At 46.1% G+C, this 13,012-nt stretch overlaps 1 protein-coding gene across 1 annotated transcript; it reads left to right on the plus strand.

The window, feature by feature from the left end:
* Positions 1-7,959: 7,959 nt before the first annotated feature.
* On the plus strand, positions 7,960-12,547 carry LOC148222963 (TOG array regulator of axonemal microtubules protein 2-like). Its single transcript, XM_088168638.1, has 4 exons — positions 7,960-8,160; positions 8,737-8,953; positions 10,037-10,123; positions 12,312-12,547. The coding sequence occupies exons 1-4, from the start codon at positions 7,960-7,962 to the stop codon at positions 12,545-12,547; spliced, it is 741 nt and encodes a 246-aa protein (XP_088024764.1).
* The last annotated feature ends 465 nt before the right edge of the window (positions 12,548-13,012 follow it).

The raw sequence follows: 13,012 nt of genomic DNA on the forward strand, positions 1-13,012 counted from the left end.
TTGCTGTTTCTGAGAAATAGACTGATCTGTGCTTTCTTGTCTCACAGCCTGTCATTGATCCTGAATGGGTCATGGCAGAAGAGAAGGAGAAAGAAATGAAATCGTCTAGGAATCTTGCACTTTTAGAATTGAACTTCCTTCTCACTGCTTCATATGGGCCTAGGATGTTTTGTCAATACTCACCAAGTATCCCAAAAGTAGACAGAATGAGGCCCAGATGTGATAAGCCTACAAATGTTAGGAGATGCTGACTGTCTTTTTGATGTCGAGTTTAGCATCCCCTCACTGGTGGATGCTTCACTCACTCAGGGGTAAAGACTCCATTCACACTGGGATAAGCAAGAAAAATCTGCCACATCTGCCACATCCTTGTGCAGAGTCATTTCCTTTGCTTTCTCTTCCCCATTTTTGTTTGGCGCCCTGTAAGGTGCTGTGAGTTTCTGCAGGTATTGGGGGGTCCAGGCGACACTCAGGGGTACCTGTGGTATCTGTCACCAGCCCTGCGCAGCAGCCCTGATGCCTCACACACCTTTCTGTAGCTCCAGGCCTGCACAGCGCAAGAGTTGAGAGACAGAGTTGTCTGCACCTTTTAAATGACATGTGTCTGTAGTGTGGATTGTTTTAGATAGAGGATTTTGGGAAAAGGCAGACTTTTGACTATTCTTGCCCAGGTGTGGAATCTTCTGGGACATTCTGCTGCTGTTTGAGAATGTGGAGGTGGAGTGGAAGGGAGTGGGTGACAGACAGGCCTAGATTGTAGAGTGGAAATTCAGCTCCAGAGTGCCAGTGCAGACTCACCCTTATGAACTGCCTGCTGAGGCTGGCAAAGAAGGAAAATGTCCCAGTGACAGCCCGATGAGATTGTGTCTTAGGTACAGGTACAGGAATGTGACAAAAAAACCCAGCATGGGCCCATCTCACAGCTTGTAGGAAGCCATGCAATAGGAGCCAGAGATTACAGATAGGCTGTCTTCTAAAACAGCCATAAATTAAGACTCTGAAGGTCCTGTATTTGCCTCTTGGATTTGTGTATGCTTTTGAATGCCACAGCATCCTGTGGAAATGAGATCCAATTCATTAAGTACTCCTTGAAAAGCACCTCCCATTGTTTGACTGAGCTGCCAGCCTGGTAATTGCAGGGGTTGCTTCTTAGTTCTCGGCTGGAGAGAAAAACCAATCTTTTTGGTACTTGCCTTTCAGGGAGATGAAGGAGAAGGGACTGGGCATCATCAAACACCTGGCTGGGTCCCATTCCGAAGTCCTGCTTTCAAGACTTCGTGAGATTTGCTTGGCTGTTACCAGTGAGGTGAGGACACTGTTCTGAATTGTCCCCTGTACTTCATACACGATGTGTAGGGTAGATATGTGCTTGTTCATCTCCATATGTGCTCAGGGACTACCTTCATTTCTGTTTTTCTACCTTCTATTTCTAATGTCTGTCAGCTATCAGTAGGATCTGTGTGTACATGGAGCTGTATTTACTGGTAGGTTGGGTATCTGACACGCATCTTTGAGTGAGCTGCCATTAGAATGAAATGTGCAAATGCAGAAACAGATCCACTAGTTATGTTATTTGCCAGCGTTCTAAGCTCTGCCCGAGCTGTAATTCAACACTGCAAATTAGTCTGTAGACCTGAGTCTGTGTTTTCTGTTTCCTGGCTGCTTGCTTCACCTGCTAGTGTAGCTTTTCTGAACAGGAGCACGTGACTCTTTTATCCTTATGACTTGTGCCTTTGTGATTTGAACGCAGCACTTGCTTTCATTTGAGTCTTTGTTTATCACATAAAAGAGCCTAAAATCAAAGCACATGTCATTATAGAGGGGTTAAGTAGAACATTTCAGTGAAATGGGGCTTCTTTTAGGCCTGAAGTAAGCAGGTGTGAGGCCAGAAATTGGTGCCAGAGGAAGTGCCTTTCTGTGCTTGTGCTCTTCTGCTCATTGGGTGCTCTCATGTTCCTCTGTACACAGTGGGACATGTTGTCATTTCCTGGGACTTTTGTCGAAGGCCACTGGTTTTCTATTCAAGGTGATTCTTATGTTTCCCCTCATGACTTCCCCAGGTGGCCAACCTCCGGTCTAAGGTGTCCCACTCGGCCATTATCACTCTGGGAGAGTTTTTTATGACCTTGAAGGAGGACATGGACTCTGAGGTGGATGAGGTTGCTCGGGTCCTTCTCAAGGCAGTGTGTAACTGCCCAGAGTTTGTTGAGAAAGCAGCCAGTCAGACCCTGGGGATCATGATGGACAACGTGACTCCTGCATGAGCAATCACGGCTCTTGTGGACAGTGGAGTCAGGTTCTTCTTCTTTCAGTGATGTTCTTCAGCTTCTTGTGTGCAGGTGGGAGAAGGGATGAGAGAAAGAATAGGAATAGTGGGACGGAAGGGTCCTGTATCCTTCATCTTCTGTCAACTCAGTGTCTGGATTCTCTAATCCAACTCCATCCTTTCCTCTTGTCTCCAGTTTCTGCCCTCCTGCCGCCTATGAGTTCTCAGAATCACAGAACTGTAGATTATGGGGAATTGGAAGGCACCCATCAGGATCATTTAGTCCAGCACAGAACACCTCGAGGGTCACACAATGTGCCTGAGATTGTTGTCTAAATGCTTCTTGAACTATGTCAGGCTTGGTGCTGTGACCACAGGTCTGAGAGCCTGTTCCAGTGCCCAACCACCCTCTGGGTGAAACATCTTTTCCTGATCTCCAACCTAAACCTCCTCTGACTCTGCTTCCTGCTGCTTCCTGGAGTTCTCCCAGTCTGTCAGAGTTGTCTAAATGTGATGAATAGTGGGGAAGAGAAAATGCCTGCAAAGGCCAAGGATTTGCTCTTTTGTGCTTTTGTGGGAAGGGACACAATTGCAATTGCAGGTGTGATCACTCTTTAATAATTCAGAGCACTAAGCACAGAGGCCTTGGGAAAAACCATGCATCCTCATTATTCCATTAACTTGAGAAATAGGGAGGGGACTTGATGGGGCATGGAGTATGTGGGGGAGAATGTGCTGCATGTGGCACAGGCTGCACAGCAGGTACAGCTCCTGCCAGAAGGAGGCTTGTATGACTGTCCTGGCCATAGAGCTCTATTTTCTATTCAAACTGATATTTCATGTTAGCCTTGAGATGATGAATCACTTCACAGGCACCTTCACATGCCAACTGCCATGAGACAGCTGAAGCAAATGCTGCCTTAAGTGTTTGTGCTGGGCCTGGTAATTGCCACTCTCTAGAACCAGTCTAAAATGACTGCCACTCATTCATCAGCTTTGCAATATATTAAAACGTTCAGATGTATCCCTTGCCAAGCCTCAGAGAAGAAACAGGCTGTACAGCTGTATTTTCTGCAACTTCAGAGCCCCCAGCATGTTTTCTATTCATTTGCTGTTTTGCAAAGCTCTGCAGATTTGGAGATTAATGGCTGGACGGAGCCTCAGTCCTTCTTCAGTGCTGTGTAGTGGGTACCCTCTGATGGGTCAGCAGGAATTGTCTTACATTTCTAAAGAAGTCATACGTAATCTATTTCTTTAATCTTTCTCAGAGTAAATATTGAGAAAGCAATTGAGTATCAGATAGTGCAGGGAGACTGAATTCCTCCCTCTTCCTTGCAGGCAGTCCTTCTGTCCAATGCTAACTTTGAGTTTTTCTGAGGACAGAACCTTCTACAGGTTTCTAAAGTGTCAGGGAGAGCCCAGGCCTCCTTCCCCCAGCAAGGACAGGGAGCACGCTCTGGCCAAGACCTGTGCTGCTCTTGCTCCTTCTCCCTGTGCCCCAGTGTTTGCTCTCCTGTTCCCAGAAACTGCCACGTCCAGGTGCGGAAGTGTGCGGCCAAACTGCTCCTGTCCCTGATGGAGAAAATTGGAGTCACGAAGCTCCCAGGCACAGCCAGGGCTGAGAGGCTGGCACACGCGGCAGGGACACTTGCTCAGGACTGTCACAAGGATACAAGGTAATGATCTTCATTTCACCTCCTGAGACAGGAAAACTCTTTTGTGTCTGTCTATAAAGGTAAAACCACAAAAGAGTGGAAACTGAAGAAAATATAAAATTACCTGTGTGCATAAAGGCCAAACTCTCAGAGAATATGGTGAGTGGTATGGGACCCATAAGGGTTATTGATTCCAGCTCCTGGCCATGTGCAGGACATGCCAAGAGTCACTCCATGTGCCCAAGAGCATTGTCCAAATGCTTCTCGAGCTCTGTCAGGCTTAGTGTTGTGACCATTGCTCTGGCTTGCCTGGGGAAATGAGTGTACTGGGTGTCCTGAGGTTGTCCAATATAAATTAGTATTGCCTACTTCCTGTGACTTGAAGGACTCTTTCCTGAGATAAGAAGAGCTCCGATTAGGCAGTGAAACAGTTTTGTTTGGTCTTAGGTGCACAACACAAAGCCAAATTTTTAGCTAATATTCATCACTGGAGGATCCCAAACATCTATTTCTCATTAACTTGAGACTTTCCTAGAAGCATTTCAGAGGTCTTTAGCTAATATATTTAGGCTTTCTAAACTTTTTCTGCAGATTTCTCTAATGCTGTCTTCTGAGGTTTAATGACCTCCAAATTTCTTCTTGAAGAGAAATGTGTGTTCCTAGTGGCAAAATCAACCAAAGCCACCAAATTCCCCTTACTGTGATGATTAAATTCCCATTAATAGCATCCAAGAACGAAGAGGAACTAGCTGCCCCTGTGCATACATATAGTATAGAATTACCAATAGGAAGCATGAGGTGTTTTGTTCTGGCTTCCCTGTTAGTTCAAGAAAGGCAAATACTGTTATTGTATTGCCATTGCAAATGGCAGGAAGGTGCTGCTAAGAGGATCTAATAAGAAAGCAGATGTGTTATGCTTGCTCCCTGGGATCCTTTGATCCCACAGAAGCACACCCGCAGTTTCAGAGTTAAATGGTATTTTTCTGTTGCCTCACGTTCTCCTCTTGCCTCTTCTGTTCAGCTGACAGCACTGCAGAGTGACAAGTAGTGGTAAAGCTCTCTCTTTGCTGAGTAGGTAATGCCTTCTCATGCAAGGATTGCACCTGATGAGTTTAAGGCATCAGCCTCTTCTGCTAACCGTCTCCCTTTCTTTGTTCCTTTTTTTTTCCCTTTTCCTTCCTTCCTTCCTTCCTTCCTTCCTTCCTTCCTTCCTTCCTTCCTTCCTTCCTTCCTTCCTTCCTTCCTTCCTTCCTTCCTTCCTTCCTTCCTTCCTTCCTTCCTTCCTTCCTTCCTTCCTTCCTTCCTTCCTTCCTTCCTTCCTTCCTTCCTTCCTTCCTTCCTTCCTTCCTTCCTTCCTTCCTTCCTTCCTTCCTTCCTTCCTTCCTTCCTTCCTTCCTTCCTTCCTTCCTTCCTTCCTTCCTTCCTTCCTTCCTTCCTTCCTTCCTTCCTTCCTTCCTTCCTGCCTTCCTGCATTCCTGCCTTCCTTTTCATCTTTCCATAGGCATTATGGACAGGAGATGGTGAAGATGTTGCTGAATGACCAAAACTGTAAAAAGCTTTTGGAACGATCCGTTCCGCCCTGTGACCTGGAAGATATTCTGAGAAGAATGAAGAAGAAAGTAAGTGCTTGGCAGGAGAAATGTCTCCTTTGTGCAGGTGTTGCCACTGCTAATAGGAGATCAAACATACCTAGTCTGTCTATCTCATTCCTCTTCTGCTGAATCATTTTGCTCCTGGGAATGAGCTGTGAATCCCCACCCTCTTCATCTGCAGTCCACAAAGGAACTGATATTATTAGGGAAAAAGTGGGGTTTTGAATATTTTGAATAATGGTCACAAACAGGAAAGCAGTAGAGGAGAAAATGAGTTTACATTTGGGTGTAACTCCCCCACTGCGCTCTCCCTACTCTGCCCCCAGTAAAGCAATTAAAAGACAATAGTGCTTCTGAAGAGAATAAAGTCTTTGCAAAAGACACTGGAAGTAGTAGTGCCAAGACAATTTCCAAAAATGCAAATTTGTCCAAGTCAATCCTAATTATTACAATTACTGTCTGTCTTTTGGGAATATTGCTTGCTGTCAAACCTTGTGGAGCTGGTAGAAGCTTGGTGAATTCAGCAGCATTCAGTAGAAAATGATTTCTTTGTTTGGAGGGAAATTTTATTCTTTTTTATCTACCTTATAGAAGGGATTGTGCCTTTGAGCGGGAAAAGGGAGAGCCAGGTTGAACCAAATCACCATCCAACATAATGGGACCACTCCCCAAAGAGTCCAAATTTTTCTGCTGCTTCCTTTATGAACATTTGTTGCCAACCAGTTTGCATTCTTCCCATTTATAGTCAAGACTCATGCATTTGGGTTTTAGACTGCTGCTCAGTATTTCATCACCCATAACCTGCCTTGAGCTATTGCAAACAGAGTGTTGGCATCACTGATTCTCTGGCCTGTTTCCTTCTGTCAGTTAGGAAATGTTTCCCTAAGCCTTGCTAGAAGTGATCCTGGTTCTAACTTGTGTTTTAAACAGGCAATTTCCTATTTAATATTCTAAAGATTGATGGGGCTTTCTCTATGTCTTTGTAGGGGATGGAAGAGCAGAAGGGTGAATGCCCAACTGTCAAGAGCCCAGTGAAGATGAGGAGCGATGGCTCCAATTAGCCCCAGGCCACATTGCCTTCTAGTCAAAGGTACTGAGCACTTTTGTTAGATGAGACAAAGCACATGACAAGCTGGACATGTCTCTTCCTCAGGAAAATCTTTCTAGCAGTGATGGCCTGTGCCAGAGATTGTTTCCTTTCCCTACAAATGCTCTATGGCACGAAATGTCTACTTCTGCATTGCACTGAAGAAACTTCTCTGGAGAGAGAACATTAGGTGACAAAAGGCACCCATTGGTTGCAGCTCAGACAATTCAGTGCAGTGTTGAGGGCAGTGTTGTTGTGGTTAGGAGAGGGCTATATTTCCACTGCCTGACTTGGGACAAGTCAATTCAACCAGGGTTTTTTTACATCTGAGTGGAGTTTTTTCAGATGGGTGTTTTGATGAGAACTCCCAGCCTAGAAGCATGATGCCATTCCCTAAACCAGCCATTCCCGTACAAATGGTTTGGCCTGGCTGAACCATGCTTTTCTTACCCTCCAACATTACCAAGTTTGAGTAGTAAGTAGCAAGGCAAATCCTGAGCAACTTTGGTCAACAGGTGTCTCAATGGGGACTTTTTGTCTTGATAATTCTGTCCTTCATATAGTTTGCTTGATGGACAGCATGTTTGGTTGATTTCCCACTGTGCTGCAATCTGCATTGAAGAAAGGAATTTGGTCCTTGCTGTGTCTTCATGACAGTGGCAGAGCTACTTGTACCTGTTCTCCTCTGACTACAGAGGGGATTTATTTAGCTCTGTCATGCTCAGCGGTGGCAGCAAAGGACCACATGCTTCAGTAGCATAGCTAGGAGCTTCCCATGCTCCTGGAAGAGACAGGTTGATCCAGGAGAATTGTTCCCAGTGGGTTTATGAAGCTGTGGATCTAGTCTCTAGGAATGCAAACTTAATGTGAGTGTTGTGCTGGGATGTCTGTCTTCTGTTTTTATCTGTGTTACTGATTTTCTGGATGCTTCAGATATGCCCCTGTTCATCTGCTCAGATGCATGTGAGCTCCTGTTCTAGATTGTCATGCCTGGTGTAGAGACATTTCTCCAGAGTGATGAGTTTACTTATTAGAAGACTCACACCTCCCATAACTGGAGGCATTTAAACTTGGCAGTAGAGTTTCTCTTTCCCCACAAAGCAATGTGTGCCTGGGAATCCATCTGAAGATAGATGAGATGCATCTCATCCTTGGTTTTGCTGAGTGAGCACTGGCGAGGATGTTACTTACAGATTGACTCCCATAAGGATTGTCATGAGGTCCATGTGGTTTTTCAGAGCCTCATGATTTTCTAGCTTGAAATCACATCATTAGGAAAGCTCCCGTAGATGTTTTGCTCACAATTATCTGCAGGTATTGTCACCAACAAGTTGTAATTTCGTTTGATTTTCCAGGGTGATGTCGACCGCTGAAGGACGCCTCCTCCACCGTCGAAAAGCCCAGATCACGTTACCTCCAGCTAGGGATGAAACGGAGACGCTCCAGAATCTTTACAATCTCCTGGAAGCCAAGGGGTTTGAGGCACGGCTGGAAGGAGTGGCACTCCTCCTAGAGCTGTGCAAAAACAGCCCCAAGCTCATCACCACTCACATTGTCCAGGTATGTAGGGTATCTTCACTGTTCCTTCCCTTTAGCTCCTCTCCCAAGCCTGTAGGAGTAAAGTTAATTCAGTGTGTCTTGGCACTACATCCTGGCTGTTTGGGACAGGCTGGTCCCTCTGACCCAGACCAATTTAATGGAGGTCCAGGCTTCAGGACAAGTTCTTTCAGTCCAGCTGCATTTGTCTGGCAGGTGCCTATTGATGCTGTTCATCAGAAGATGCCAGAATTTTCCATTGGTGTAACTTCTGCTGTCTCCTAGTCGCAGTTGGGTTAAGTGAAGGGAATCCAGCCACTGAAAGCATGGCAATTATTCTCTAGACAAAAAATGGGTTTGGATGGGGAAGACAAGTATCAGGCTGAGTTGGTTTAAACCAAATATTTTTAAAAGGATACTTCTGTAATGTCCATCCTGTTTGCACAGGCAAAACACGGGCTACTTCTTTCAATCCGAGTCTCTATTCCACTTGGTAAAGATGGTGTTTACCCTTCTTGGATACTGAATGCTCATTTCTACATCCCTTCTTCAAACTAGAACATTATAATCCAGCTTTCATACTGTTTGTTCTCTTCACAGATTTTTGATTATTTTCTCCTGAGAGTATCTGACACACACAAGAAAGTGAAGCAGATGGCGCTGGACGTGCTGGCAGAAATCATTGCCATCCTGGAAGATGCCTTGAACCCAGTGATGGTCCTTTTGGTGGAAGGAATCCTGAAGAACCTGAACTCAAAGGACCCTGGGGTTCATGCCACAGCTGTGAATGCGCTGGAAGCATCCATTGCTCATTTAGGTAAGGCTGAGCCCTGACATGGACTCTCGCCCACTGTGTCTCTGCCTCTCTCACACAAGAGAACACTGAGTGCCTTGAGAGCTCTTGGTGCCTGTGGAACACTCCAGGTGACATCCACCAGAAGCTGTGGGGGTGCAGTCCTTATGCACCAGACCCCAACAGGCTTGAATGGTCATCAGCATTTCCCAAAAGTGCCAGGAGCCCTTGGGTCTGTGCTGCTTGTCTGGAGAGGAGATCCTGGACAACAGCTTTGCTGCAATTCAGAGGCAAAGGAGGTTTTGGAGTTTGCTTGGATCCCATTTGATTTCCCAGATGAAGAGCTTTGCTGTTGGCATGAAGGGACACTGGCCCATCAGAGCTTCTGCAGAGCATCCTCCTGGAAGGCTCCACATTATAGGCATGAGCTGCCTATTTTCCACCTTTCTTCTTTGTCTTCTTTTTTCAGCGGGGAAGTTATGATTCACCAATTTAATTTCTTTGAAACTAACAGATAGAAATCAGCTGTCAGTTATACATTCTTACACATGTTGTTTTGCATGGGGCAGGACGGCTGCAGCAAATAGCTACACAGGCAAGGGCTGCTCTAAATTCCTTTGTTGCAGAGATTTATGTCAGCTCTGAAAATGATGCACTGTGGAAATATGCCTGAAAAATGGAGAGTTGAAGATGCAGATCTTCAAGGGCAGGTTCTACTTTCTCCACCTCAGCTGCTCTGTGACCTCATGGACTACCTGATTCAGTGCCTTTCTGTATCCCAAGTCTGGGCTTCTTCCTGCTTACTCTGCAATGCAAAACCGTTTCACTGCTTACTTGTGATTGAAGTCTTGAGGTCCGTGATGGGAAATGTTTAACATAGCTCTTGGTACAGCAGAGAATGTTGCATTTACAAATGTGAAAGGAGAGATTTTCTTTGGGAATTTAAACCCCTCCCAGGTAGGCTGGAAGGAAAGAAGAAAAGGATTCAAACATCAACAGAAATTTACTTGATTTTATAAGCTGAGGCTGCCCTTGCCCTTTCCCTCCCCACTCTCTTTTCTCCTATGACCTCAGAAGAGTGAGCAGAAATGTGTGTTTCTCTTGTAGATAAAGTATCACTGATGAAAGAGTTTAGCAACCAGTGGAGTCAACTGAGTGGCCAAGCTCTGCTGGAGGTCACAGTGTGTATCACAGGTATGGCATCCCCTTGTAAGTCAAGAGGTCTTCCCAGGGAATATTTACAGGGAACTCCTGTGAATAGACAGTAGAGTAGCTGCTCCAACTGGGGAGGTGCTGAGCTTGTCCCTGCTGCCCAATCCCCATGGCAGGTGTGTTTGGCAGGTTTTCCCTGGCTGCTGCAGAGGTGTGCAGCACCTGAGATGGGGGTGGCGCTCAGCCTGGGGGCTGAGCTCTCCCTGGGGTATCTCAGAAGCCACGTGCAGGAAAGGGAAGGGCTAAAAATACCCGAACTGGCTCCTCTCTTGGAAGCTCAGGGACATCTGTGATCCATTAGGGAAAATGGTGGCAAGTGCTGTTGCAGGGGATCCGTTTCTTTTGTCCTCATGGGATTGTCGTTTTGCTCTTGGAAAGTTTTGAGGTTGAACCCTGCAGTGCCTGGGGTCACAGCTTAGGTCAAAACTCAACACACATATTAGAGGCATGGATTTGGTGCAAGACAGCCTTTGGGGGCAGAGGGGCAGAAGCAGAGTGCTGAGGCTCCCTGTCTGTGCTGTCCAAGTGGCACTGGACTGAGCATTTCAAGGTGTGCAAACAGTGTCTTCCTGTGTCACTGCTGTCCAAAATGCTACAATTGCAGCTGATAATTGATCCCTCAGAGGAGCTTGCTATGTCAGCAGTAGGCAAGGAATGGGAAAATGATAATCTTAATATATAGTAGAGAAGAAGATTTATAGCCTTGCTTGAACTGGGGCTAAATCCACTAAGTGAGGCAGCATCTTGAAATGCAAGGTTTGATACACTTTGTGTCTTCATTTGGAATCTCAGAAGGACAATGTTCAGTGATTAGAAATGTCAAAGGCCCTTTGAAGAGCATTTGAATCGAGTAGATCTCCATGAAGAGGGAATTTAGTTTTGGAGTTATTTTGATCTCCTTTTCAAAGAAAGGAATGAAACATAAAATAGGACTACTTTAGAAAGAGCAGATGTTCTCTCTGAGATTAGTCTGAACAGACAGTGGTTTCTCAAGTACCGTGTTGACCACTGTCTTTAATTGCATTTAAACTGAAATTGACTCCTATTTTGAAATGGGTACCATAACCCTTTTTCTACTTAGCAGAATTGGTTTTGGGTACTTTCAGGAGCTGTTTAAATGTGGATGACTGCTGGTGGATTAACAGCCTAGAAAAAATGAAGTCTCTTCCACTACAGAATAAGAAGTGGCTGCTATAAAACACTTTGCCTGTGCACAAATTAAGAATGGTCTGCAGAGCATTTTAGAGTTTGATCTCTCAGCTAAATCTGCCATGCAAGGAGCCTATTGGTAGGAAATTTAAGTCTGTATTTGATATAGTTCAGTTCAGGAAATGAGCAGGGAACAGGCTTCAGAGAGAACGTAAGAAAACACTCGTGCTTTGGTTAAAATTTAGTCCACGGTGTAGCATTTTTTTTCTCTCTATTCTGCTATTTCAGTGCACATTATAAGAAAAAATGTGATTAACAATGGAAGGGGAAATGCCATTAACATATGGAAATGGACAAATGCCACGACAATGGGGTCTGGGTAGTTATCTAAGACACCCTGAGGTTTGAACAGGTGTTTGTTGGAAGCCACAAAAGCATTCTGCCAAAGACACCAGCTGGCCACTAATGTTTCTAATCCAACTGTCAAGCAGCACCCATCTCTGGTGGGCTGGAGTTTGGAAGTGTAGTCCAATACTGTCCTTTGGTATTTGCCACTGAGCAAAGGGAAGAGCCAGATTAGACTTTGGCACTTGATATCAACGGTGACAAAAATGGAATTATCCATTACATTAGAAATCTCTCAATTGCCTCTCTACAGTTACTTCCAAATCTTCAGTGTGGGCTTAAAGAACTTCCTAATGGAAATAACAGGCAAGTTGACATTTCAGTCATTAATCTGCTCACTGCATCAGTCTGTTGATGCAGAAGCAGATAATGAAGTGATCTAGTAAAGGTACAAATCCTGCCACAGCTACAAGGCTCTGTTTGGAGAAATTAGTCCTGAGAGGTTGGTGGTTCTGTGTTGGGGAGGCTCAGCTGCTTTGTCCGTTTCTGGATCATGGTGCTCTGTGTGCTATTTTGTTGCTCTTAGGCAGAGAGGCCTCCAAGAAGCAAAACCAGAGGTAGATCCTGGTTTGCCTTGAGCTTGGTGGTTAAGGAGCTTGTGTCTCTGTCCTGGCAGTGCTTGTGGAAGGGGTTTATGGCAGGAGCCCTGAGGTCGTCCAGCGCTACGCCCTGCCCGTGCTCTGGTCCTTGCTGGAGAACAAGGCGCTGCCTGTCCGAAGCGCCAATGTCCGCACTGTGGTCACCAGGCTTGCCTCTGCCCTCCACGAGGTGATGGGCACCCAGCTGCAGAAGCGTGCTGCCAGCCAGCCTCCACATGTGCGGATAAACCTCTCCAGCATTTTGGGCTGGTGAAGGATGGATGTGCTCCAGAAAGCTGACCAAGTGCTGAGATGGACACCTCCGGATCTGACATTTTAGCTGTGCCAAAAACGACGAAATACTAAAGAAGGTTGTGCATCTGCCCCTGCTCTCTCCACTGCCCTTCATAGTCATGGCATGCTCAGGGGGCCTGAAACAACTGCAGACTGAGGACAAGGGGAAGGCTGAGCAAGGCTCAGCCTCACACAGAGGTAAGGTGGGAGCTGGGCCGCTGTCTGGCAGGAGGAAGGGTCTTGTGCCAGCCTGGAGAGCCTGTGCACATTGCCAGGGAACAGTCCTGCCCTGCAGGTGCCCCCTGCCATCAGCTCTGCTGCTCCCAGTGTCCCGTGGAGCTGTAGGGTTGCTGAGCTGTGGGGCAGGGAGAGGAGCAGGAGGCTGCATGTGCAGCTGATCCATTACTGGCAAGCACAGGGCTCTGGGCTCCCTGCTGTCCCAGGG

Source organism: Sturnus vulgaris, chromosome 8 (assembly GCF_052056855.1).
Source record: "Sturnus vulgaris isolate bStuVul1 chromosome 8, bStuVul1.hap1, whole genome shotgun sequence".
In the NCBI taxonomy this organism is placed as follows: domain Eukaryota; kingdom Metazoa; phylum Chordata; class Aves; order Passeriformes; family Sturnidae; genus Sturnus; species Sturnus vulgaris.

Bases quoted from the DNA above. Each gene is read 5' to 3' on its own strand.
- LOC148222963 (XM_088168638.1), top strand. From the start codon at position 7,960: ATGTCGACCGCTGAAGGACGCCTCCTCCACCGTCGAAAAGCCCAGATC. The intron at 8,161-8,736 runs GTATGTAGGGTA...TTCTCTTCACAG, and splicing joins TCACCACTCACATTGTCCAG to ATTTTTGATTATTTTCTCCT. The intron at 8,954-10,036 runs GTAAGGCTGAGC...TTTCTCTTGTAG, and splicing joins AGCATCCATTGCTCATTTAG to ATAAAGTATCACTGATGAAA.